At 50.2% G+C, this 25,275-nt stretch overlaps 8 protein-coding genes across 8 annotated transcripts; 5 read left to right on the forward strand and 3 right to left on the reverse strand.

Moving 5' to 3' along the window:
* Nucleotides 1–1,531: 1,531 nt before the first annotated feature.
* HO133_002131 (uncharacterized protein) lies at nucleotides 1,532–2,570 on the reverse strand (the record flags this gene model as incomplete). The annotated part of the gene is made up of 4 exons (XM_037293058.1): nucleotides 1,532–1,807; nucleotides 1,865–2,131; nucleotides 2,185–2,514; nucleotides 2,565–2,570. 4 exons carry the CDS (start codon nucleotides 2,568–2,570, stop codon nucleotides 1,532–1,534), a joined length of 879 nt encoding a protein of 292 aa, XP_037150711.1.
* Nucleotides 2,571–2,904: 334 nt separating this feature from the next.
* HO133_002132 (uncharacterized protein) lies at nucleotides 2,905–3,745 on the forward strand (the record flags this gene model as incomplete). The annotated part of the gene is made up of 3 exons (XM_037293059.1): nucleotides 2,905–3,006; nucleotides 3,172–3,515; nucleotides 3,661–3,745. 3 exons carry the CDS (start codon nucleotides 2,905–2,907, stop codon nucleotides 3,743–3,745), a joined length of 531 nt encoding a protein of 176 aa, XP_037150712.1.
* Nucleotides 3,746–3,980: 235 nt separating this feature from the next.
* HO133_002133 (uncharacterized protein) lies at nucleotides 3,981–4,828 on the forward strand (the record flags this gene model as incomplete). The annotated part of the gene is made up of 2 exons (XM_037293060.1): nucleotides 3,981–4,133; nucleotides 4,196–4,828. 2 exons carry the CDS (start codon nucleotides 3,981–3,983, stop codon nucleotides 4,826–4,828), a joined length of 786 nt encoding a protein of 261 aa, XP_037150713.1.
* A 1,467-nt stretch (nucleotides 4,829–6,295) lies between these two features.
* On the reverse strand, nucleotides 6,296–9,449 carry HO133_002134 (uncharacterized protein; the record flags this gene model as incomplete). Its single annotated transcript, XM_037293061.1, has 7 exons — nucleotides 6,296–6,456; nucleotides 6,533–6,940; nucleotides 8,191–8,375; nucleotides 8,440–9,162; nucleotides 9,220–9,251; nucleotides 9,323–9,359; nucleotides 9,442–9,449. The coding sequence occupies 7 exons, from the start codon at nucleotides 9,447–9,449 to the stop codon at nucleotides 6,296–6,298; spliced, it is 1,554 nt and encodes a 517-aa protein (XP_037150714.1).
* Nucleotides 9,450–12,802: 3,353 nt separating this feature from the next.
* HO133_002135 (uncharacterized protein) lies at nucleotides 12,803–15,474 on the reverse strand (the record flags this gene model as incomplete). The annotated part of the gene is made up of 7 exons (XM_037293062.1): nucleotides 12,803–13,206; nucleotides 13,877–14,989; nucleotides 15,042–15,061; nucleotides 15,112–15,143; nucleotides 15,205–15,267; nucleotides 15,333–15,365; nucleotides 15,439–15,474. The coding sequence occupies 7 exons, from the start codon at nucleotides 15,472–15,474 to the stop codon at nucleotides 12,803–12,805; spliced, it is 1,701 nt and encodes a 566-aa protein (XP_037150715.1).
* A 1,040-nt stretch (nucleotides 15,475–16,514) lies between these two features.
* HO133_002136 (uncharacterized protein) lies at nucleotides 16,515–18,111 on the forward strand (the record flags this gene model as incomplete). The annotated part of the gene is made up of 2 exons (XM_037293063.1): nucleotides 16,515–17,633; nucleotides 17,689–18,111. 2 exons carry the CDS (start codon nucleotides 16,515–16,517, stop codon nucleotides 18,109–18,111), a joined length of 1,542 nt encoding a protein of 513 aa, XP_037150716.1.
* A 564-nt stretch (nucleotides 18,112–18,675) lies between these two features.
* Nucleotides 18,676–19,480, forward strand: HO133_002137 (uncharacterized protein; the record flags this gene model as incomplete). Its single annotated transcript, XM_037293064.1, has 3 exons — nucleotides 18,676–18,818; nucleotides 18,893–18,918; nucleotides 19,077–19,480. The coding sequence occupies 3 exons, from the start codon at nucleotides 18,676–18,678 to the stop codon at nucleotides 19,478–19,480; spliced, it is 573 nt and encodes a 190-aa protein (XP_037150717.1).
* Nucleotides 19,481–20,547: 1,067 nt separating this feature from the next.
* HO133_002138 (uncharacterized protein) lies at nucleotides 20,548–24,640 on the forward strand (the record flags this gene model as incomplete). Its single annotated transcript, XM_037293065.1, has 5 exons — nucleotides 20,548–20,835; nucleotides 20,905–22,090; nucleotides 22,958–23,190; nucleotides 23,286–24,488; nucleotides 24,542–24,640. 5 exons carry the CDS (start codon nucleotides 20,548–20,550, stop codon nucleotides 24,638–24,640), a joined length of 3,009 nt encoding a protein of 1,002 aa, XP_037150718.1.
* Between the last annotated feature and the right edge of the window lie 635 nt (nucleotides 24,641–25,275).

Here is a 25,275-nt window from a genome sequence, read left to right on the forward strand (position 1 = left end):
CCGGGCGGGAGGAAATGGACCGATGAATGTATTTTATGGAAGGAAAGTCGCTCACAAGAACAATCTGTACAAATGGGATAATAGGAAAATTCTTGTACATTAGACGATACGAAATGCTCTGACAGAGATGTGACAATCGAAAAGCTTGCAAGCGAAACGGGTTGATGCTTGTCACACTTGAGCCAAATGATACCCCCTAACGATCGATATCTCTGCAAAACTACGAGATCGGCAAACTAAGGGATGAGATCTTACTCCATTGATATTCAGCAGCAATTCAAAAAATACAGACGGGAGGAAAGATCAACGAGCAATAGCGCGTAAGACTGAAAGCGCAAGCACTGTGTGCAACGAGAAGAAATCATAAATTGTGAATTTGAAAGTCTTCCGCAGCAGTGAATGGGAGAAGTGAAGTACCAAAGCTGTCCTTCCCATCATTGAACCCCTTGAACCGAACTCTTCCTCCTACAGTACCCACACAGTCTCCGCATCAGACTTCAACGTTGGGGCAAATTTCTTCCTCCTGCACGTCTCAATTAGGTTGCATCTCCGATCACTGTTACTTACATAGGTGAGAGTGATGCAATGACCTATAGTCAATTCCAAACGGCAAACTAAATGAGTCTTATGTGAGCAGATCTTAAGCACGAATCGCGACATCACGCTAGAGCGAGATTCCAAAGCATGGGACCCAAAATGAGGCGCTTAAAGAAGCAAGGGTAAGAAATTCCTGTGGTTTTTATGTTCAGTGGACGAAGTGTTAATTCTGAGTAGCAAATCTCGGCTCCTGGAAATGCCTCCCGAGCTGCAGAGCATGATTGCAGGCAAGCTTGATGCCGTCTCTCTCTGCAACCTCAAGCTCGTCTGCAAGGGTATCGACACGTGGACCAAAGATCCGCCCAAGCTATCGGCTTCGGAATGGCAACAGTACCACTCGATTTTTGAGACACAAGCTCGCAGGCGCCGCAAGCTCCAGACATTCGGTTGCTCGGGCTGCAAGAAACTCTTGGACAAGGGGGTTTTCAGTGACGCAGCGGCACGCAATTTACTCAACAAGGGCCGCCTGTGCATCAGCTGTGCGATCCACAAGGGATCTCACGACAAGCGCAATTTCAAGGTTAATGAAAGAGAGGTTTTCGGATGTCGAGGGTGTGAGAAAGCTAGGCCGTTGGGCAAGGAGGACACATGCTTGGTGGATAAGACTCGTTGGTACGAGGATTTTCCCGAGATTGACCCTGGTAGCTTCCTTGCTTCGCGTGGGGTTCGATGGTGTCGTGGTTGCTGGACCATCATAGAGAGATACCGCTCGCTGGACAGGTCACTGTAACGGTGCAGCAAGCGAGGTTTTCTGGCTGACAGACTTGGCTGCTGGTGGGAAATTCCCTGGAATGAGCATTTGCGTTGGTCGGAGCCCTTGCGGATCGGCCTTCGGAGGATCAATATGCAACTCGAATGTGTTCACTTCGATTGCCACCTTTCTCCAACACAGCAAAATTGCAGCAGACTGAGTCGCAAAAGAGCATGCGAAGTCTCAAACGAGGTTGTCGTTCAGGTATTCAATGAAAGAAATTCTGATTCTGGCCTTGGGAAGATTATGCAGCCGGTTGAGTGATATAAATTGGCGTCTAAGTCTTTGCAGTTGTGGCAATGAGACCGGGTTTGCAGGTAATTCGATGGTGCCCTCGGCTATTGCAAGCTCCCCTCCTCCATCGCCCGGGTGATCCTTCTGCCATTCCATAATCACGTTCAATACTCCCTGCGAGATCTTGTCAAGCTCGTAAAGGTAATCTGACTCGGTGGCGGGTTTCTGCGATGGTAAATGAGCTTCTTTTTATTGTACCTGTGGGGAAATTTGCAACCCTACCATCACGGTGGCCGGATTCGGCTTGACTGTTTTTGCTTTGCCCTCGGAACCAACCATAGCGTCCCATATATCCTGGCATGGTGGAGCCTCGTCATCGTAAGGGACCGTGAAGAGCGGACTGTCCCACCTCGTCATGCCGTTTGGCTCCTCGTACCTATAGACCAGGTTGTCGAAGATGTCCACCGGATAGCCATCGTCTTTGCTACCGCTTTCAAGGATCCTCGTGTTGATCTCTCGACATGAACTAATGGGCGTTCCTACGTGGACCTTTAGGTTCATCAGCCTAAGTCCTATGAGTCAACGCTTGAGCGAATGCTGACCACGCAGCTTGGGGTGTGCACAGCTTTTGCTTCGCAATACAGCTGATAGCGGAATCCCTTTATGTAGTTCAAGCTATCGGCGATGACGACGGTATCCTTTCCCAAAGCTCGCTTCACCGCGGAGTATTCGGTAGCGCGGGCATCCTTCTCCGTTCGAGCCTCTCGGTAGACGTGGCGATCGAGACCAAGAGACTGATGATTGATATGGCAGACTTTCAGGCGGCTGATTCGTGCATCTGAAGAAGCTTGTATCTTGGACTTGAAGGATTCGACCAGCTGATTGGAACGATAGGTCTTTCCTGACGCAGGGTAGCCTGAGATGAGGATCAGCTGCATCTGTCAGTGATGCGTGCGAGTCAAGAGATGGCAAGTCTACGTACAGGCATTTCCGGGTGATTGCTCTATGTCACCATAATGTAGGTTTCTGCGCGACGTTGGTGATGGTGTTGTCTTAGATGATGGGAATGTCACAGAAATCTCATGACCTTGACATGCCCCGCTACGTCAGCCAAGCCCTGTCAAAAGACCCTGGTTTCTGCCCCACCTGCCCCTCGCTTCTGCGAGTCAAAAGTAAACACGCCCGAGCATTAATCTCTTTCCTTTCTCTTTCCCATTCTTTCTTGCCCTCACTATTACACCTACTTACGGAACACAAAACAACTTCCATCTTCATCACCACCACTCTACCAATCTTCCCAATCCCTACCTTCAACACCAAATATGTCTGACAACCAAACCTCTTCTCTCAAATCGTACATCGACTCTGCCACTGGCACGGTTCAGAGTACCTTGGGAAGCCTCACCGGCAATACTGCTGACCAGGTTAGTGTTACAATCTTCCATGTCCTCGAGGGTTTCTTTTCCGCTACTGTACAATTTCCCCATGTAACCCACGAGTCCGCCAAAGATACTGTCTATTCTGTCCCTTTTTCGGTCATCACTCTTAAAGGAAATACTATGAAATAACACAGCTGACACTTTCTGTAGGCTAAGGGCGATGTTACCAAAGACCATGCAGCAGCCGAGAAGGATGCCTCCCACACCATCGGCAAGATTGGCCCGTATGCAGTATCCTCCTCTGGCGGCATCTCATCCGACGACCCACGCCGTACCGAGGGCAGCTACGACCAGACCATGGGCTCTGCTAAAGAAGCTGTCGGCGGCTTATTTGGTGCCGAGGGGTTAAAGAAGGAAGGCCAGCAGCAGAACGCTCAGGGAAAAGGTACAGAAGCTGAGGGCCAGCTTTCAGACTACGGCCATGGATTGAAGGACCGCGTTGGTGGTACGGTTGGAGGAATAGCGGCTGGCATTACAGGGGATAGTGAGAAACAGTGAGTCTACTTTCCGTATTGATTTTGTCTCAATTCTATCGAAATTCGGATTTCAGGACATGTCTCGACGGGATCTTAGTCTCCAGACCTGTCTTGTAGCTTGAACTCCATCTTCAAATCAAAATGCTGACACTGAAAAACGAAGGCAAGAACAGCAGTTGAAGCATGATGATGCTAAGACGAAGCAGAGGAGCGCTGAGCACGATATCCAGAAGCAGGCAGATGCTTAGGCGAGCGACATGGAATTGCACGCTGAGACGATGAAGGAACCTACATGAATGAATGCGGCGGGAGCGTTATACCAAGCTAGATTAAACATTGCATACGGAACCCAGAGAGCGTTTGCACACAGATTCCACCTTAGGTTCTCTATCCCGTGACCATTGTTAGCGTCCAACTGCCGTAATTTTTCCCAGAGACGAGTAAAGAACTCCCAATATCTACCTAAACACCCGAAAGGCAACAATGTCCTCTGATGAGGACGACAATCTTAATAATGCCATGTTTCAAGAGCCCGATGACTACTTCCAGCCCGAGGAGCCATATACACACACCGACTACACCCTGCTCTCTGGACAAAAGCTACGCCTGCGCCTCGTAGGGCACAATCCCTTGTGGGTACCTACACATGACTGACCCTTCGACTCCTCAACCGCCAAGCTGACCGACCTGCCATCCAGGGCCACTACCTCTGGAACGGCAGCCAAGTCCTCTCCACCTACCTCCAACAGCATGCCCCCACCCTAGCCCACGGTAAAACGATCCTCGAGCTGGGCGCAGGCGCAGGCCTCCCCAGTCTTGTGGCAGCCATACTCGGTGCCCAGAAGGTGGTCGTGACGGACTACCCGGATGCAGAGTTGATCGACAACCTCGCACAGAACATCGCTACCTGCTCTCTACTGCCGCAGCCTGCTACTACCGTTGCAGCTGAGGGATACCTCTGGGGCTCCTCCACCGAATCTGTCCTCGCACATCTACCGCTATCCCATCAAAGATTCGACGTCCTGCTATTAGCAGACCTACTTTTTAATCACTCCTGCCACAACGCCCTCGTGTCAACTATCGTTCATACGCTCGCTCGCACCGCTGACGCTCGAGCTCTGGTCTTCTTCACGCCCTACAGGCCATGGCTACTCGAGAAAGATATGGCGTTTTTCGATCTATGCAGAGACAAGGGCCTGGAGGTGGACAAAGTGGTAGAGGAGGTGATGGAGAAGGTCATGTTCGAGAAGGACGAGGGAGACGAGCTGCTGAGGAGGACAGTGTTTGGGTATGAAGTGAGATGGAAGGATCTCATTGAGACACGACCATAAGCTGGGTCCACTTCAAACCCTGGGACTGTGCTATCATTCAGAGGCTCTCCAGACTATAATGTGACCCAAGGGTTGGCCTTTATCATAAGGCATTTGGCTAGCTACGCGGAGACACCACCATGCTGGCTTCTAGCCCAGGGAATCAAGCGTTCCATGCTTCAGATCTGGGCTGAATGATACTCACTACTTGGATGCAACCTTCCCCTTACCGCGAGGACAGCGCTTCATTTTGACCTTTCGTGAAACATGTGAAGGGCCCACAGTTACACATCATCTACCCACGCTCAGCTCTGCCCGGCTTCGTGATACTCAAATACCATCTAAGCTTTTGCCACAGCATATACGCGTTGCAGCCAAAGAGATATACATCCCAACACAGCCATAGTCCAAATCAGACCAATTGAATTGCAAAATGGCAGCCCTAGCTCGGTGTATATAGTCTTCCTCTCCTAACTGGCAATAATGTCTATACAGCCTTTTCATGACAACCTCGGCCTAGCGTTGCATCACAGGTAATCAATTCTTACTCAAGCCTCCGACAATACTTACAAACCATGGGTCATACAGGAATAAAAGAACCGCAGCCAGCCAAGGACAAACCAGAGCGACTCGTTCACAATACCAAAACCCATTATTACCCCACCAGTCTTCCAAAAACCTCAGCCTCGCCTCTCCAAATCCCGCCTCACGAACCTTCACCAAAGACACCACATACGCACCTTTAGATTTCCCCTGCCACAGGACCATTCCATTCTGAACCCTCCGACCCCGGCGACGCTGCCAACTTCGACGACGGCAACAACAGTCGACTCCAGCAGTTATTGAAAAGAACCTGATGCGTCCTCGGTGCGCTGATCGAGCCGAGCAATCTAACATTCAGGTAGCAAGGTGGGATCGCCAGAACCAGCACCGGAATGGCCGGGGCTGCCTCCCCCGTGATATGAACGTTTTACGTTTGGGAAACCCGCTCGCTGTAGACAAGTAGCCGAATACGGTGGCACATATTCCGGGGAGGGACCTCGAGGGGTTTTCGATGCTGGTTGGGGTTAGGAGAAGCGGTCTTCGCTTCTTGATACCTAAGCTAGAAATTTCACAGTAGTGGTTGGGCTACCTGCGATTCTCAAGCTTTTCTTTTGGCTCCGCTGTTGGTTCTATCCTTACAAATACATTACAAGTGATTGGACAAGAGCAGTAGAAAGGGGATTCTGTTCGGCACCGTGCCCTGACTGTTTGCGCGTTAAAGCTAAGCTACATAGATATGTTACTCGATGAATTAATGCCAGCAATCGTACTTGGCCGTCAACAGCCAATAAGAAAAAAAAAAGAAAAAAAAGATCACGCCCCGTTCGTAGAGGATGTGCCCACCAGGGGCACCACTTCAAAATCACAGTCCAGCGATGCTCACCAGCCCACCGCCGCCCATTCACCAGCCAGCCAGTCATGAGAGAGAGATGAAGCAACCCCAACCTAACAGGACGAAACACCCGGCAGACAAACATCAGCACCGCCACTCCACTCGGAACAATCCACAACAACCGCCGTCCCGTTAACCTGCTCCGTCCCCGAACTGCCGAAGAGGGCAGCCGCGGCGCCACTGTCTTTGCACAGGTCGAAATTGACATCGACATCTGAAAGAAACCCGCAATCAGCGACTCCGATTCCCCATTTCCAACTCAGGATTCGAAAAAAAATAGGAAAACTCACTCTCAGCCTGCGCGCAAAGGGCATTCCCGTCGTCCGGGCACAGGTTGTTGACCTTGACCACGATCTCGTTCGCGCCGGCGTATTCGGGGGTCAGTTTCCAGCAGACGCCGCAGGCACCGCTTGGGCCGGAGCCCGGGTAGCCGCCGTAGACGGCCTGGGAGACGGCGGCGTTGTAGCCGGAGCTGCTGTACCAGGCGCAGGATGTTTTGCTGGGGTCGTCGCAGGGGGAGTATTGGGTGAACGACGCGGTCGAGGCTGCGGCGCTGTTGCTAGAGGGGCCGGAGTCGGTGGCGCCGGTGCCGGAAGCGGAGCCGGTATCGGAGCCGACGACCTGCGTGGCGTCCCTTTCCTGATACTGGTAGCCGTATGGGCGATATCGCTGGGCGTTGGCGAGGATGGCGAAGGCGGCTGTTAGAGTGTGTGTGAGCCGCATTGTGACACCGAGACAAAGACTGAGACCTGACGAAAGAAGGGAAGGCGGCTGCGGAGGCCGAGAGAAGAGAAACGAAACCGAAGCGCAGCTGTCAGGAACATTTTTGCGGCTTCTGGGAGTATCTTATAGACAATAGAGAGATGTGTAAATGCTACGAGTGAGCCACTATGGAACGTATCGTGCAGAAGCTCAAACGTCTCGTCTGTCCCTGGACCCACGGACGATGGGCATGTATTCCATCGCTTTGAACCCACAATCAATGGGGGTTTCATGAACCGTCCCCTTTGACTTGGACATATGTAAGATTTGAAAGGTTCTAACGCGACAGCGCCATGAGTATCTAAGTCCACAAGCCAATTGGAAGTCGACCAACCACGAAATTCTTAGCCGCGAGAGTTGCCAGATTGCTGGGTACCAAATCGTGAAGGCAGAAGGCGATATTTCCAGTTGACTTAGCACTAGGAAAATATCATCTTGTTGATTAAGCGCAAGTGTCTCAGTGGACGCGCTTATGGAAAGTTCGAAGAAATAGGCCTAATGGCGCCTATACAGCAAGTAAATCTTCCCGAATATTTTGGAGCGGGAGCACGTAGAGAAATGAAACGCGCGCTGCTTGACGATCTTGGTAATGAGACGTACTCTCGGAAGGAAGACGAGATATGACGATGTGAAACAGTGGTCAAAGAGCAAAACGTGGGGCTGCTTGCGCAATGGGCAGCCTTTCCCATACCGTCTCTCTTGGACTAGACTATTGTTTGGACGTGCTCTTGGATACTCACAAGGATGTTGCTCATCGATCATACCAGAATTCGGAATCTCTGGGCCGCCTTCCGGTGCCTACGTCCAATAGTTTCCTGAGACGTGCTTTGCGAGCCCGTCTTGTGCACGACGAGCAATAAAACGAAGGTTCGGTCTGTGGGATGAAACAGTGGCATCTAGCCGAGACTGCACTTGGAATAATATGGTATATCAAGTGTTTCCTCAAGACTAGACACGGGGCAAACCTCATTTCCAGATCAATGTCCGGTCAACGACACGGGTCAATCGGTTCAAATTGTCTGCGCCATTCCAGTCAAGCGATGCCACTAATTCATCGTCGCATTCCCTGTATAATTTCGGAATCAGCATGACACCTCGGAGGAAAGTTCATGGGTCATAGAACAACTCTTGCAACCTGAACGGCCATAACAATGAGAAGGACAATGCTCCGAAGACAGACACATACATTCTTGAGGATACTCCAGCTTCTCGATCTGGGCTTTACCGTCAGTCTCCACCATCAAGCAATGGTTCTTCTCGATAAGGTCCCATTCCTTCGAGTTGTACGTTGAAGGTTCGCTGGCAACGATCACATGGCTACCATGATCTTCGGCCTTTTTGTGTGCGAGAGGATTTTCTTTCCCGTCAGGGCTACCATTCCATTAGCATGTACCATCGCAAAGGCAATGCAGCGCCGAAAGCCGCCTCCACTCACTGATCGGGATATTTCCTGTTCAATGTAACGCCTGCCTTGGTAGAATAGTACAGCGAAGGTGGCTGCTCGGTCGCATGATTCCGAAACCGGAAAGCAACAAGCTGGCTGCCATCAGTCGCTGCCAGGTTCAGGCTGTTGGGTTCTGCCTTGTCTCCAAGTTTTTCTCGCTGCAGCTTCACAACGGTGCCAACCGCCTTTCTCATGGCATCTCGCATCTGCTTGACGGTGTATTGCTGTTCCCAGCTCTTCCGGCCTTTCCCATCTGTAAGGTATGTGATGTACAGTGCCGCAAAATGTTCAGAATCTGTCGACCCATGTACATTGCCGTACGAATCATCGTCCATTAGATCGGCCATGCCACGGCAGATCTTGGAGAAGTCAGAAATTTCTCCATTGTGCATGAAGGTGTGTCGACCGAAGACAAAAGGATGGTTGTTGACCGCAGTAACAGGGGTGGCTGTAGCAGCACGAATGTGAGCGAAGACGGCTTTGCTAGCTGTGTTTGCACAGATGCTGCGGAAGTCGGTGTCATGGAGAGGAGGCTGAGCGTTCTTGTAGAGGCCAGGTTGCTCTGCAGTTATACCATCGCTGTTGAACTCTGCCGCGGTCGCCGTGTACCAAGCAACCCCGAAACCATCGACATTGAAGAGGCGGTTGCGAGCTGTGATCTCATGCGCCGTGGTGATCTCGTTTGGGTCGTGGGAAAGCAGCTTGGGAAGATAGCTGTGATGCAGGGTTAGCCTCAAGAGCTCAGAGTTGAGTGATACACGAAGAACATACTGCTCATGAACTTGTTTAGCGAGAGAATGAGACTAGCGGATACGACGAGTCAGCTACTGCTTGCGTGCAAACGTTCTTGATTGTCCAAAAATGCGTGACACACGGGTGCTATCAAAACATCCTCCAGAAGGCATTCCTCGCTCTCTGAGACGTACGCGAACCATCCGTAGTTCCAATCAGCGGGGGACCTCGATTGTTTAGAGCTCGAGGCGTTGAACTTACCGACACATTGTTGGGAAAGCAATTTAGCTGATATGATCGATTGATGGGTTGAGAACTTGAGGGAGGAGGGGTTCTAGATTCTCACACACTCTACACAATTAGATGCAGTGGTTCGGCTCGGTCCGAGGGTCTTTGCCGAGACAATTAGCGTTTGGTTCACCAGTTCTTAAAATGCGCAAATTTGAACATTTCTTCAGGGTTTAGATAGAAAAAAATACTTCAACAGCAATCTGTTTGATTTTCACATCTAAACATCTACCCTCTTACTGAAGGCTGGGTGTAATAGGTACCGAAAGGGGTTCGCGGTTTTCTCAATGCCAAATACACCTGTACACGCTGAAATCCGCTGGGAGCTTATCACAAGCGTTTTACCAGCAATACGCATTGACAAGATAGCTTAGTGTGCCTGCATATTTACTCAAGCTTGTTGGAATACATGAGTTGACAGCGCTTTGTTAAGCAAGAGCCAAAACGACGACCTTCCTCGCAGTCGCTGTCATCTTGAATTGTGTTTCGTTGAGGGCTATCCCAGCTCGATGGCCTATCCGTGACAGCGATATCTTCGCCAAGGTGCCGGCGTTCGCGATTGTCATAGCCATTCCTGACAGCGGCAGTGATGATGATGAATCAAAGGGCGTAGCCGCGTAGAGACTCATTTTCGTGATGCGCAGTATAAGTCATTCTCGCTGACATCAGTGTCGATGAAGGAATGTCGGGAATACTTGACGCCTTTGGGCTCTCGGCCAATGCTGTTGCGATCCTCCATCTCCAACATAAATCCGGCTTTCTTTCTTTTGACCAGTCGTAGACACTTGAAGCTCTCGAACCGACGTTCCGGACCGAACCTGCTGAGGATGGGGAGCTCGATGTATCCACATACATCACATTTGCGCGTACAAGCAGGGCATTCTTCTTCTCCTGACTGGACGTTATTCTCCAGTCGTGTACCGCAATGTAGACACGTCATATGAAGGGTGCGGATCCAGCGCTCTCGTTCCAAGGATCGAGCCCAATTCTCCTGTTGAGAATCCCGAAATATTGGAGAGTAGCAGAACCTCTTCGGCATATGAAGCCAACAATGCCGAATTTCTGGATCGCTTTCTGTCATATTCAAGCACTCAATCCCATATCCCACATCAGACCCAGGTAAGCCGAACATTCTTTGATGATGTGTGCGTTTGCAGAAGGCACAGACGAGCCTTTGAGGTAAAGGAACGCCTCTAGCCCTCGAGTCTTTCTCTAACAGACACTTGACTCTCCACATTATACACCGGTGGAGCTGTAGCCTTTTGACAGTGGTGAGATGACGCAGCCGCTGGTTGGTCATTCTAAGGCAAATGAGCGAGACAACGTCCAGCATCCCAAAGATGTGTCGAATTATTTCTAAAGGAAGCATTTCAAGCGGACAAGAAGCTTCAGGTATTTGGACATCCTTAGCCCGCAGTGTTGACTCGGTGACCTGCGTAGCTTTGTCTTGCGTCGTGTCCGAATTCGTTTCCCATACAGACTTCTCATCGATCTCTTCCTGTTCGGCGTAATCCAGTAAACATTTTCGTGAGTCATTTCGAATGATGCTTGCATCTGTAACATGGCGTCGGGAAAATCTCCGCATGAGCGACAGCATTTTTGAGAGACCAAGCAGTAATACACTGACGAATTTGGTCAGGAAATGCCGGAGGATCTGGCTCTCGAGTCACAGTATCTGTAGAGGTTGCTATTCGGTTTTAATGCGAACTGTCGAATGCTCTTTGGCTCAAAGGGTTGAGGGCTTGAGATTGAAGGGTCCATTGAATTTTGGACATTGAATTTGAGGGAGTTGTGGCGCTCAAGGACTCTTGCGCTTGCCCGGGAAAGCTTGACCTGCAACTCTCAATTTTCAAACCACCGAGCCAGTGGAACTTAAGGAAAGGTATTGGCGAAGCGAACGGGGTCCTTAGACTCTTCGATCATGGAGTCGACCGAGAGGACTAGTGGAACGCGGCAGCAATGGAGTCGAGCACCAGTTGAGCCGTCCGGTAACCTATACTAGTATTGGTACTCCAAATTGAAATCAGAAAGAAACAAAAAGCCACAAAGAGGTCGTAAATGATGCAAGCAATCTGCTTAAATCGAGGTAATTTCAGCTCCGACTTCCTACCTGCGCTGTATTGTAGAAGTACAAGAACCCACGACATGCTCACAGTAAGCCAAACACCTACCGGCAGTGTTGCAAGTATTCGCTTCATCCACAGTCATTACGAAAACAGTCCGCATCCTAAATCCAGCTTGTGCTTTGAATGGACCTAGAGATTCAAAAAGAACGCAAAGGTCATGGTAAGGCTCGCCGGCTTGGTCCCCAAGAGCCTTAGTTTGCCCCAATGGTCAAAGACCCAAATTGTCTAGGTGTAGATACTCTCCCCCCCCACTTTTTAACCAAAAAGGGTATTTCAATGCTTGAATCACATGGAACGAAGGCGAAAGTAGCCTGAGGGAAGGTTACTGTTCCTGTAGGGAGCACATCTCTCCTGGGTGCTTCTGATGGCCTGTAGTGCTTGCGTCCCTCTTACTCTTTGCAGGATTTACGAGTAGACGTCGTCCAAACCCTCCCGAATCGAGGCTTGATGACTGAGCAGAAGGCTTTGTCGACTTTCGGGATCCCTTGGGCTTAGCAACCTCCCTGGGAATTCCATGACGACGGCGACGCCGGGTTCCTGAATAAGACCACTCGAGCCACTCAATTGCAGGGTATGTAAGCCTTGGCGATTAAGTAAGCCAAATGTGGCAAGTTGGCCAACTTTCCTGAACAAGCAACGTTGTTGAAAGCAGAAAGTGTTTTTCCTGGATGGCAGCTGCCCTGGCATGTGGCTCGTCGGCGACTTGATATGAGATTCAAAGCAAGGTTCTCGAAGGGGTGTCAGGGGTGATACCACTTCTCTTTGTTTTATATATGAGGTTGCATCATGAGAAGAATGATGTACATACAACAGTGCAAAATCAAACGAGGTTGTCCACTCTGCGCAAGACACCAAAAACAATGCTTTGCCAACGCTGAAACAAAAATTGTCCTCCTGGTATACCAATGCATTCCTTGTCTTCAATACTTTAACGCCCGCGCCCAGATACAAATAGTGGCACAAGCAATCCTTCCCGCTGTAATGATCCCAGGATAACTCTTTCGAGGCAGTTTGGTTTTGCGATTTGCAGACACACTCTATCCTTCATTTTCGATCCATAAGGGTTTTTCATTTGTGTCCAGTTCTTGATGTGGAGTTCGAGCCATCCGGAGGTATCCGCCTGTAGAAGTCGAGATCGGTCCATGCGAGGAGCTCCGAAATCGGACCCTTGTTATGCAGGCTCCTTCTGCGTAGAATATCCAATGATGTTACAACGCCACCTCGCCCATATCTCTCATCAAACAAGCCATCTGCGCTCTCTTCGCCGCCTCCGCTATCAGACAGAAATCCTTGCTCTTGCCTTGACTGGGATCCTGCCCATACTGCTGTGCTTGCCCTGGTTGTTGTTGTTGTTGAGGTTGTTGTTGTGATTGTGATTGTGATTGGAGTTGTGATTGCGAAGTTGGTGCTTGTGATTGCGGTAACGAAGTTGAGGTTCGGTGTCGATGTTGTGGTTGTGAAGGGAAGTCTTGGGAGGGTTGGCTGGAGGGTTGACTGGCGGAAGGTGAGGGTAAGAGTGCGGAGGATGAGGAGTATGTGCCGGTGGTATTCGAGGAGGCCATGGAGGTCAAAGTGGGTTCTTGTGACTTTCCGCTGTAGGGGTGGAGAGTTGCTGAAAAGGTTGGAAATGGTAGGGGCGCTCAGCAGGCTTGGTCTTATGGCGAAAGTGTGTCACGCGCGTGCGTGGGAGTGGCAATCAGTATATCCTTCAATCATGAGTACTTTTTGATACTCGTGGAATTGGAAGCTGCGGGCGGAGGAATGAAATTGAAGGATTTGAAAAGGTGTGTAAGGTAGAAAGAGAATGTGGTTATAAAAGCTTTGTTGAGCAAAGCAATAAGACTTACCTAGACAATGAGCATTTGCCTTTCAATTCCAGGCGGAATTTGCGAAAGCCGGGGATACCTTAGACCTCGGCCTTGCACCCCACTATCTAACTAATGTACCCCACATTATAGGGCTGCAAGATCGAGATCATCGTGGCTCTCATTTCGTGGAGATGCAGAGTAATCCAACTACATTACTTTGCTATAATTATCAGCTAATGGTGGTTGAAGAACTATTGGCTATGCTGGGATATGCTAATGCCGGGAGCAATAACCCGACCAAGCCCGAATGACGGATTCGATCTATGGCGGTTCAGGCCTTTCCCAAAATCAGTCAATGTCTAAGCATGCGGTCTGATAACGTCAAGATCATAGCATTCGTATGTAATTGCCTGTGTCATGTTAGCATCCAGTACACCGCTGTAGACTCATCTGACTAAGAGCCAAATTACGTACCTGGAAATTGCCCTTGTCGGCCATCTAGACGCCCCGTCCACCATTCATTCTCCGTGGCCCCTTTCTCTATGATCTCTATGATATCTCCAGTCGCAAAACTCAGATCACCTGCCGCTTGTGCTTCGTAGTCATATAAGGCCTCAGCTCGATCAGCGACTGCGGGTGCTCCAGCCAATCGTGAAGGCTTTGGCTTTGGTGGAGGAGGGGCTGCTCCCTTGGCCTTGGCTGCTGCTCCCCAAGAACTACCGGTGCTGTTCGCGCGAGCCATGGAGCTGTCGCCATTAAGGCTGGGGGATCCAGATGCATTGTATGGTGGAGGTGGGTTCTCCACAAAGTCGTGGGTGGATCTTCTTGTTGGGGCGTCGGATGATTTCCTTCCTTCTATTGCCAGTCGGCTGCTTGGACCCTCCAGTGCCATTTTACTGCCAGGGCCGTACTTCGGGGGTCCAGCTTTTTTCGCTCCTGTTGTCTTGAATCTAACAATGGAAAGGCCTTCGGTCTGTTCTCGAATATCTCCCCGCTTCGCATCAAAAGCTTCTTCGATGTCGAGGGTAAGGTTGAAGTAGCCAATATCGATGCTTTGCATTTTCTCGTGAAGCGTGTAGAAAACGTTAAGTTGCATATAGTAGAACGACTGGAATAGCGGGCGTATGAATTCGCGTTCGAGCTGGAACAGCTTAGGCAGCTCGTCTTTGAGGAGGTCATTGAAGTAATTGAATTCTTGGGTAGCTTGCTCCGCATCGTTCTCGGCCTTGTATAGCGCCTTTTCATCCTTCAATGATTTGTCTTTCTTATCTTGAATCTTCTTTAGGGTAGCTCGGTGCCGATCGTAATCAAGCTGCTTGTGTGCTCTTTTCTGAAGCGACTTCTGCGCAACTTTTATGACGTTGAGAAGTTCGTCTGCAGGCCCTATTACCCTTGCTTGTATCATTTCCAGCTCCGGCGCCAGCGTTGCTTGTAATTCTCTAACAATGTTTTCATACTCCTCACACGCTTGGATACCTTCAGGATTCCCTTCCGGTATTATCGAATCCGGATCGGAGACTCGCCCTGATATTGGCTTGTAGATTTCCTGCACAGCTTTGGAGAACTCGATCTGGTGATTTAGCATGCCTGTACGATGGTAAGCCAGACGCGATGGAAGCGTTATGAGGGTTGCACAGACCATTGATGGCATCGAAGTATCTTCAATATTCAGCTTTAATTTATGGATGTTGGTAGCCAGATGAACTCACTTCTTGGATTCATCATGTAATTTCTTCGTCTCCTATGCCCACGGATGCCTATTAGTCGCAAGGACTTGCAGCATTTCATTGGGAGTGACATGCCTTCTCGAGCTCCTGAAATCGTCTCTCTGAATCGATGTAGACAGCGTCCTTGGTGTGCTCGCCCTATTGACCGAGGGTTAGACTCTAGCCAACGTCGTGGTTGGAATAGTCAAGTTGAAAATACGCACAACGTTGAATCTCTGCTTGAATGTTTGGGGCGCCTGGCAGAGATGACAGTGTCAGTATTGTAGGTACATTCCTCATCATCCGGAGATCTTTCCGTCAAATGCTTACCCGAACAGCTGCCTTCTGGAAACCCTTCAAACTCATTGTGCCCCGGGAATACAATCAGCTGGTCACAATCAGATGCACCGGAGGTTTCCCAATTCAAGTTCGACGGTACCGAGCAGCGGTCCTCGCGAGTTGTAGGTCTCTGACGGGCTGCGCACAGCTACGATCTCGTATGCAAGATGATGTATGCTCAGAGGCTTGGCTTTTAGACCATAGCGCAGCGAATACGTAGGCTAAGGGCGGTGAGGATAGTTCTGGTTGGAGAATCTGTACCGCTAGCGATGATTCTTTGTGATGGTGTACTTCATGGTAAGCTGCTCTGCCTGATAGTTCGGTAATCTCGAGTGCTTTCTCTTCCCGGTGACTTTGAGATGTGAAGAGGCTTGGCCTTCCGGATTCCCGATAGCGCGCTAAATAGACGCCGAATTTATGCACAAGAAATGTATAACACATAAGTTATACAACGACAAGAAGCAGCCTCCATACCTGCACCAGCTGACACTGTACTTTTAGTGATTTTTTTTGGCAATGTGACTGACCTCCAATATTGTCACGGTATGAATTTCTATGTAAAATGGCTCTTCGTCGCTCAACGATTTGATTGTTGCTATTTCGTGATTTCAGTGGAACTATGACGTTGAAAATCGTGCATGAGTTCGCAGAGTCTTTTCCCTCTCTTCTGATGTGTATCTCTTAGCATCAAAAAGCCGTTCTAGAAGGTTGTCGTCGTGGCTTAGGGTACCAGCTCGACTTGCTTCCTGTTCGGGTCGCTTTTTCATATTCGAGAGCAGCAGATTTCTCAAAAAAAAAAGGTCTACCACAAGTACTTAGGGTCTCAAGTTCCCAAAATTCGCTCGCAGCATAACTGTGTGATCATAACAAGGTGTACATAATACAATGCAAAAGATTGTTTTCAGATCTGATTGCTACTCGTATGTGAGGATGCGATGAACTCTTGGCGATCCGGAAACTAGTTGACGTAAGGCTGAAGGCGTTTGCTCGCTTTTTCCAGAAATGCGAGCACTGGCATCTATCTCACACCTACACCCATTCCTCGCACCATCGTAGAGCTCCTTACGATGGCAAAGTCAGCAAATGTAGCGTTGAGGCAAGTTTCACGCCTTTCATCAAGGCGGCTCTCATCCTCGAGCTCCTTCATCAGAAATGCGTCCCATTTTAGAGCAACCGTTGCAAATCAAGCAGCGCGTCGATGCTACGTCTCAGAGTCAAAGCCAGATAAGGCTCAAGTGAGCGTTGATACAGCCATCAGAGCAGACCAAAAGGCATTCACAGCTCAGACTGGTCTCCTACCAGAAAATGCAACGATGCCAGGAACAGGAATGTCAGCGGATGTCATGATGAGCCCGACGGCGGGTATCCTCAAGCAAGCTACAATTATGGACGAAGGAATACGACCAATTTATCTCGATATGCAAGCGACTACTCCTACGGATCCTCGCGTTCTTGACGCCATGCTCCCCTTCTTCACCGGCCTCTACGGAAATCCTCACTCAAGAACACATGCGTACGGATGGGAGACCGAAAAAGCCACAGAGCAGGCAAGAGAGCATGTAGCGAATCTGATCGGCGCAGACCCGAAGGAAATCATCTTCACCAGCGGAGCAACCGAGAGCAACAACATGAGCATCAAGGGAGTGGCGAGGTTCTTTGGAAGAAGTGGGAAGAAAAAGCATATAATCACTACGCAAACGGAACATAAGTGCGTGCTAGACAGTTGCCGCCATCTACAAGAGGAAGGCTTCGAGGTCACCTATTTGCCAGTGCAAAACAGTGGAGTGGTGGATTTGAAGGAACTGGAGGCGGCCATTCGACCGGACACGGCGCTCGTCAGTATCATGACGGTAAACAATGAGATCGGAGTCATTCAGCCAATGGAGGAGATAGGCAAGCTTTGCAAAGCCAAGAAAACCTTCTTCCACACAGACGGAGCCCAGGCTGTTGGGAAAATGCCAATCAGCGTCGACAAGTGGAATGTGGACCTGATGTCGATTTCCGCACACAAGATTTACGGACCAAAAGGCATGGGTGCCTGCTACGTTCGACGACGCCCCAGGGTCAGAATCGATCCCATCATCAGTGGAGGAGGCCAAGAACGTGGTCTGAGAAGCGGCACTCTTGCCCCGGCGTTAGTCGTTGGCTTTGGAGAAGCTTGCAGGATAGCAAAGGAAGAGATGCCGGTGAGTACTGAGACTCACACCAACGCTGCTTACTTTTACTGACTGTCTCTACTAGTACGACTCCAAGCGGATTCAAATGCTCTCCGACCGTCTCCTGAAGGGATTGCTATCCCTCGAACATACTTCTCAGAACGGAGATCCAGAACGTTTCTACCCCGGTTGCGTCAACGTTTCTTTTGCCTACGTCGAGGGCGAGTCTCTACTGATGGCACTGAAAGACATCGCACTGTCATCCGGAAGTGCATGCACGTCAGCATCACTCGAGCCCAGCTATGTCCTCCGAGCTCTCGGCAACAGCGACGAGAGCGCCCACAGCAGCATCCGCTTCGGTATCGGGAGGTTTACCACGGAGAGCGAAATCGACTACGTGCTTAAGGCAGTGAAAGAGCGGGTTACATTCTTGAGGGAGCTCAGTCCCTTGTGGGAGTTGGTTCAGGACGGCATTGCACTTGACAGCATTGAGTGGAGTCAGCACTAAGGGGTGGGTCCTTTGCATGTTTACGACTTGACGATTTTCGGGCATTGCGAGGTGTTGCCGCGGGCGTCTTGCTTCCGGTGGACTGCTTTCGACTTCCACGTCCGGGGACACCATTTAGCACAGCTTGAGGTACATGAGCAAGAGAAGAGCGGAGTCAGACTGTTCCTACAAACCCCTGCGACCTGTAATTCAAAGCATCATAAACATGAACAATCAATTTCCTTAGGCCTGAGCAAAGTCGGTAAATGGCTTTATTTCCTCTAATATGACAGTGTCCATCCCAGTCTATCAACGTGCAAAATCGCGCCTTCTGTTCACACCATGTTTCTCAGTCCATGCATCTCCAGGCTAGCCAGTGGACAATTCTCTACAGGCGTCTCTATAGGCGCCGAAAGGTTTGAAACTGTGCTCTTCTCCTGCCCCAAAAAGCGACGCTCCGGAACCGTCACCGCAAATCGCGTTCCAAATTAGCGATGCGGTTGGGCCATATTTAAGGGTGTGGTTCCCCAGTCCCCCGGCTCTGCTCCATCTTGGGCTGTTAAATCCAGAGCTGACTCCATCGCAATGCAGCATTTCGGCGAACTTTGGCTTGCCGTCCTACTCCAATTGTGTACTCTGACTGTGGCAGCACTACCGACAATTCCCATCAACGCCACTGATGGACTTGATCTGTTGTCCAATTTCACGACTTTGACTTCAGCATCCCTGTGAGCCAAAACCATCCCATCAACCCCTACTACATCCACCCACCGATCCTGATCACTAACATACCCACCCCCAGTTCCACCCTTCCTCCGGATCCCTACCGTACGTACATTTCGAAGCTAAGCCTTCGTCTTTGGTATCGAAATCGAGTCACAAGACAGAACTCCCGGGAGCAAAGGGACGATTCTACTCCCAACACCTGTCTTGCAACTCGAGGTGTCTGCGCCGAAGAAGCAATGCTGACGTCGAAATCTTTGTAGAAATCCGCGTCTACAACACCCCTACCAGTCTAATCCTCCACAACTACGGCCCAGCCATCGAGCGCGTAGACGTCCTTGATATCCTTCTTCAAGGGCAATCCGACGTCGTCGACGGCCTTGTGGCCAGCCATGGTAATGCACCAATCCAACGGTTGGCATTCACTCTCTGGTCAGGGGAGTTGTATATGAGAATCGAGCCGGGAAGGGGAGGACGTATGACGTGGTTGATGATGGCGCAGGCGTTCAAGGGGATTGCGCAATTTATGGAAGAGTATGGGTGGGTGGCGGTGAAATTCATGGTATTGGATGATGAGGCTGGCCTAGTGGGAACGGGGACGCTGGTCTTTTTTCGACCAAGGGGGGTTGGCGTGAATAATGGCTCGTCTCTGGTAGAGACATCGTGATACCTATCTGAAAACGAGAGGCAGGGTTTCAGGTCCTTCATGTTTGGCCTGCCGCCTTCGAATGAGCTGTACACATGTTTATAAGGCCTTCTGATTGCCCATCCTGTGCATACCCGTCTCCTAAGGATGCCTCACTGTCGCTTAGACGTCAGCAGCATATTATCAAGCGTTGATGGGGGCGGTGAGGGTTTTCGGCCAGTAACACCAACGATTAATTGAAATCTGATGATGTCATTAGTTTATAAGAGATGATTGTTTCGACCCATTCAAATTGTCTCATGTAATGCGTCATCGAATGTTAAACATGTGGAGAGTCCTCGAGTCAAAAGCTTGCCCGGTAAGGCTGAGGCAAGATGCCCCCGCGCGGCACCAATGCACAGTTGACAGCAAATTAATTCCCGGTCTCCTTGGAAATCATCGACTTTATCTTTTTCACCTGGTTGGCTGGAATGAGATACACAAATTAAAACAGACGATTATGTATCCTGTCCATCCCGCTCTTTGATGACTGACATCTCCCTTTTATCCGGTGGACATGTTCCCAACGTTCCCAGCCCTGCCGTGGCCGAAGTCGGGGCCTCACTCACGGATCTGCCACAATCTTCTCAAAGGCGCCCGACAAAGAGCAAAGGGACTGCCATAGAGACCTTCAAGATCTGAAAAGCTACTAGCCGTGTCCCTAGATTCCCCATTTTTGCTTTTTAAGCTTACCAAATCTCCGGGCCTCGTACCCAAGCTTTTTTCCTCTCGCTCGGGCCATTGTCCGCTGAATAATGCCATAGAATTCTCGCTTCCTGGTCCGATATCACTGATTTTTCTGTTCACTGTACCATATGAATTAAGCCCCTGTTTCCCTACAACACGCCACTTTCATAGTATCCACAAATGCTGAGCCTCTTGACACGACACTCGCCACTGGCCGCCTATTCTTTGGATATACTATCCCATTATCACGCTGAGCCACGAATGCTCCAATGAGCCGCTGCCATATCACACAATAGATTGGCCGCCTAGGTGCGCTAAAGCCGGAACTCACGAGCTGCAGCGATACAATCCAATTGCAGACGATGCTACCACCGGTCCCCTCCCTCGACCACTATGGCATTTCTGAATACGGCTTCCTTCCCAATACATTCCCGCTCGAGATTCTACCCGATCCGTATTACAGACGATGGGAGGCAATAGTGTCAAACCTACAAGCGTTGCTTCTCAGCAAAAGGTTGAGGCATGTGGTTGATGACCTGGATATTATCACAGCCTCGAGGCTACGGTCCCCTGCGGAATGGCGAAGAGCATATGTGCTCTTGTCTTTTATAACGCACGCCTACATTTGGGGAGGAGATAAACCAGCAGAGGTATGCAGAAACGCGATTCTGCCCCGGGTACTTTGTGCATGGTGGTGGCTAACTGTTATCCCATTACAGCGAGTCCCTCCGTCACTCTCTATACCTTTCATAGAGGTATGCCGCTACTTGGAGTTACCCACAGTGGCAACATACGCAGGCGTATGCCTCTGGAACTTCAAGCCAATCTTCCCTGACGAGCCAATTGATACCCTTGACAATCTTTCAACTCTTGCCACCTTTACCGGCTCACTCGACGAGTCATGGTTTTACCTGGTATCCGTCGCCATCGAGGCTCGTGGTGGGCCTACAATCCCGCTCATGTTAGAAGCAATTGAGGCCGCCCGTGCAAATGACAGTCGTACAGTGACAGAATGTCTTCACGCATTTGCAGAAAGACTGGATGAGCTAGGCACCTTGCTTACGAAAATGTACGAGAATTGCGACCCCCATGTCTTCTACCACCGGATCCGTCCTTTTCTCGCTGGTAGCAAGAACATGGCCGATGCGGGACTTCCCAATGGCGTCGTTTTCGATACTGGCGCTGGAAATGAACCTTACCGTCAGTATGGTGGCGGTAGTAACGCTCAATCATCCCTGATCCAATTCTTCGACATTGTGCTTGGAGTCGAGCATCGCCCAACTGGCACCCAGAAGTCATCAGACTCCTCCACCGAAAGTGACACTGAAGGGCCCACCGCTCCACCTTCTCGCCACAACTTTATCCATGAGATGCGATCCTATATGCCTGGTCCTCACCGCCAATTCCTGGAACATGTCTCCTCTGTGGCCAATATTCGCGAATATGTCGAAGCCCATAAATCGAACCGATCATTGAGTATTGCGTACGACGCTTGCTTGGCTATGGTACGCGCGCTGCGGGACAAGCATATCCAGATGGTGTCCCGCTACATCATTGTCAAGTCTCGCGAGTCGCGTTCACACTCTCGGTCGCTTTCCCCAAGAAATGCGCCAAATCAGCCTCAGCCACTCAATCTTGCCAATACGCATAAAACCTCGAAGACTGAGAAACCCGGCAGCAAAAAGCTCAGGGGGACAGGCGGGACGTCACTCATACCGTTCCTCAAGCAAGCGAGAGATGAAACTGGTGAACCTGCCATTGACGCTTGGGCGAGACGAATCCTAAGTAATGGGCCTGCCGAGAGCGGAAACATGTCTCCTTTTGCTCCCTTGGGAAAACTAGGGGAGAATGTGGATGGCGAAATGGAGATTGTGGGTCTCGCAGGGGTATGGAAGATGGACGACAGTGAAGGAGGGTTGTGCCATTGGTGATGAAAATCAAGGGCATAACAAAGTGTATATACCGTGCATGAACGGCAAATTTCTGCACATATGGGTCAAGGATCTCGGCACTGGACATAAAAGACCGCAAGTTTTGGCTTTAGCAGATGGCGCCGTTGGTCCTTTGCCAAAGCATTGGGTATTGTTTAGGGGAGGGGCCGGGGACTGATTTTCCATCGTCGCTCCCCTGCTCTGAAATTGAGGAACTCTATGGTACGAGTCCAAGACTCTTTGGTCATTTTGCTTGATGGACGCTGCCCAGAACGTTCAAAAAGTTGGGTTTATGTCTGTAATTATGCAGCGATTGGAGGCAACGACGGTGCTTAAGTCTGATGTAGTCTGGCCTGTGGGTCCAAAATCGACCATTCTCATCATGCACATATGATCAAGTGCTGTTCCAAAGTCGTTTGAATATCTCTTAAATCATCATCAGCATCGTTCCTATTGGTGCATCGTGGTTTCTTGGCATTTGATAGGGCTAAATCCTTGCTAGCCTAGGTACCTATCGCCGAAAGTGGGCCGAAAGTTGAAGGCATCAGTCGCAAAACTGCTCTGAACACTTTGAGGATTCGAGATATGGGGGCAGTTCCTCAGAAAGTCCTCAATTGGCTTCATGGGGCGATAAACAGTGTGAGATACCTGAGTGCTATCTTCCAAGTTTTTGTCACTAATAGTATCAGGAATACCGAAATATCCCACGCACCTACTCGGATGTCGCCCAAACGCTCTCGTACAATCCCAACTTCGCTCTCCGAACAGACGTCTATAGTATGGAATAGCTTTTCCTGTGCACGATTCCAATCATTCGTTTACGCCCACTGATCTATCGAAGCATACGAGAACGGCCAGTCTTCCCTCCTTCTGAACCTACGAGGCACTCTACCTGTTTCTTTCCGGGGTACGACATATGCTTTTCCGATCTCGGTATGGGTACCTCAAGAGTACCCAAACGTGGGGCCCATCGGATTTGTCACGCCGACCAAAGATATGGCGGTCCGGCCTGGGCAATACGTGAGTGGGGAAGGGAGGATATATCATCCGTATCTGGCAGGGTGGAGAGATGATGTGAGTATTGTAGCAAGGATTCCAGGCCATAAAGTTCAAACTACGCTGGGACTTGGAGGCGACATATTCGAAGCCGCACTGACTTGCGGTTTTAGAGGTCCAATCTAAATGAATTTTTCTCCATTCTGCAAAACATCTTTGCGCAGGAACCACCCGTCATCGCGAAGCAAAATTCGGCGTCACAGCAAAACGGTGCACCACCGCCAATTCCGCCGTTGCCACCAGAGCTAGGAAGGTCAGATAATAGTGTCAGACAATCCCAGTCTCCAGCAGGACACCAACGTCCGCCGCCACCGCCCAAACCATTTGATGCTCGTGGTCCGCCGAATGCTCAAGTTAGCACCCCCACGCCACTCCCACCTCTTCCGTCTAGACCAGAACAGCAGTACATTGGTCCCTATCTAGCCCAACAGAATGGGTACGCGAGAGCTCCACCTCCTATGCCCCGGCAGGCGCCTCAAAGAGGCAGCAGCTTACAACATGATAACGATGCACATTCTGAACCGAACAGAGCTTCTCATTACCCGAATCAGCAGCCCTGGCTCGACAACGTCAGCCCCATGAGGCCTGGCTCTCGGCAGAACACCTTCCCTTCCGATCAGATGAGCATTAATCAACCCCGATACTCCCAGCAAGGACCACGGCCTTCACCCACTGGTCAGTATCAAAAGGGATATCCTCCAGCATACCAAGATCGTGTTCAGCGACCTCCATCTCAACCCAGCTACCAACAACCACCCCCACAGTCGTATCAGGCTCAAAGGCACCCTCCTCAGCAACCTCCGCAATCATCAAAGCCTAAAGCGCCAGAAGATCTGCTTACCTCTTCGTTCGAAACCGCACTCCCAGCACAACCAACAAATGTTGCTCCACCTCCAATTCCACCCAACCCGCAGAAAGACGCACTACTCTCGGCTTTCTCCGAGACTCTCACCCAACAGATACACTCAAGTCATACTTACAACCTTTCTGCACTGCCTCCCCTCCGTGCTCAACAAGCCGCACTGACGCAAACCTTGAACGCCATCAACAGGGAAATATCGCAGCTGAATGACCTCGAAGCGCTGCTTTCCTCGAATGAAAATATTCTGCACCAGGCGATGCGTGATGCTGACAAGGTTCTCGAAGATGCGAAGCGCAGAACGGTACCCAATGTAGATGAGGTACTTGTTGCGCCGACAGTCGTAGCTGGGCAGTTGTATCAGAGTGTAGCTGAAGAGAAGGCAATTGAAGAAAGTAGAGGCGTCTTGGGTAAAGCTTTGGACAAGGGGAGGATAGGGGGCGGGGTGTGGGCGAAGGTACGTGAGTAAAGCTGTTAAATCTGGATTGGCGCTCACTGTGTCATCTGCAGCAAACAAGGAGCTTGGCCAGAGAAGAATTTTTGAAGAAGGCGCTGATCAAGAAGATATCCAGAGGTATGGCCATATCTGACGAGGGAATGTGGACCTGACAAGGAATGAGGCCATGACGACTTCAGGACTTTGGGTTGAACCCTGTCCACATGCCAAATGTGATTCTGGTAAATCGCAGATTTGGCTGCCCTGAACGGAGATCCATCCTCTGTGGCTGTCAAATTTGTATAATCTCATGATTTAGACAGATTTCAAAGAAACGTTGCCACTCAGTCATTCGAGCTAATCCTGAAGGCGAACGTTGTTGAGCGAAGTTATTGGACGCGTAAGGGGGAGCCAATTGGATTTTTGGCCTGTGAAAAACTTCATGTCAGAGTATTTACAGCCCATCGTACACACGTCTATCCTCTATTCTCCAGCAATGGCGCTCAATCGTCCCCAAACATCCTTCCCTATGACCTCACCAATCTCAACCCATCTCTCCCCATTGGTGTGCCTCCCCTTTTAAACGTAGCTGGATCACAGCCAAAGTCAGCGTCCTGGAATTCGCCGTCCAATCCCAGCTCTCGTAACATAAGCACATACCATCAGCTTCCTCCCAAGCCCTCCCAGCTCCAAATCCCAACCCTACCCACGCGGGCCATGCTCTTCGCTTGAACAGAAGAACGGAGAAGACGACGCCGAAAGAGAGGCCGATGGAGGAGCGGATCAGAAGGGAGGATAGAGCATGGTC

Source organism: Letharia lupina (genome assembly GCF_014066315.1).
Source record: "Letharia lupina isolate WasteWater1 chromosome Unknown contig_14, whole genome shotgun sequence".
NCBI classification, from domain to species: Eukaryota; Fungi; Ascomycota; class Lecanoromycetes; order Lecanorales; family Parmeliaceae; genus Letharia; species Letharia lupina.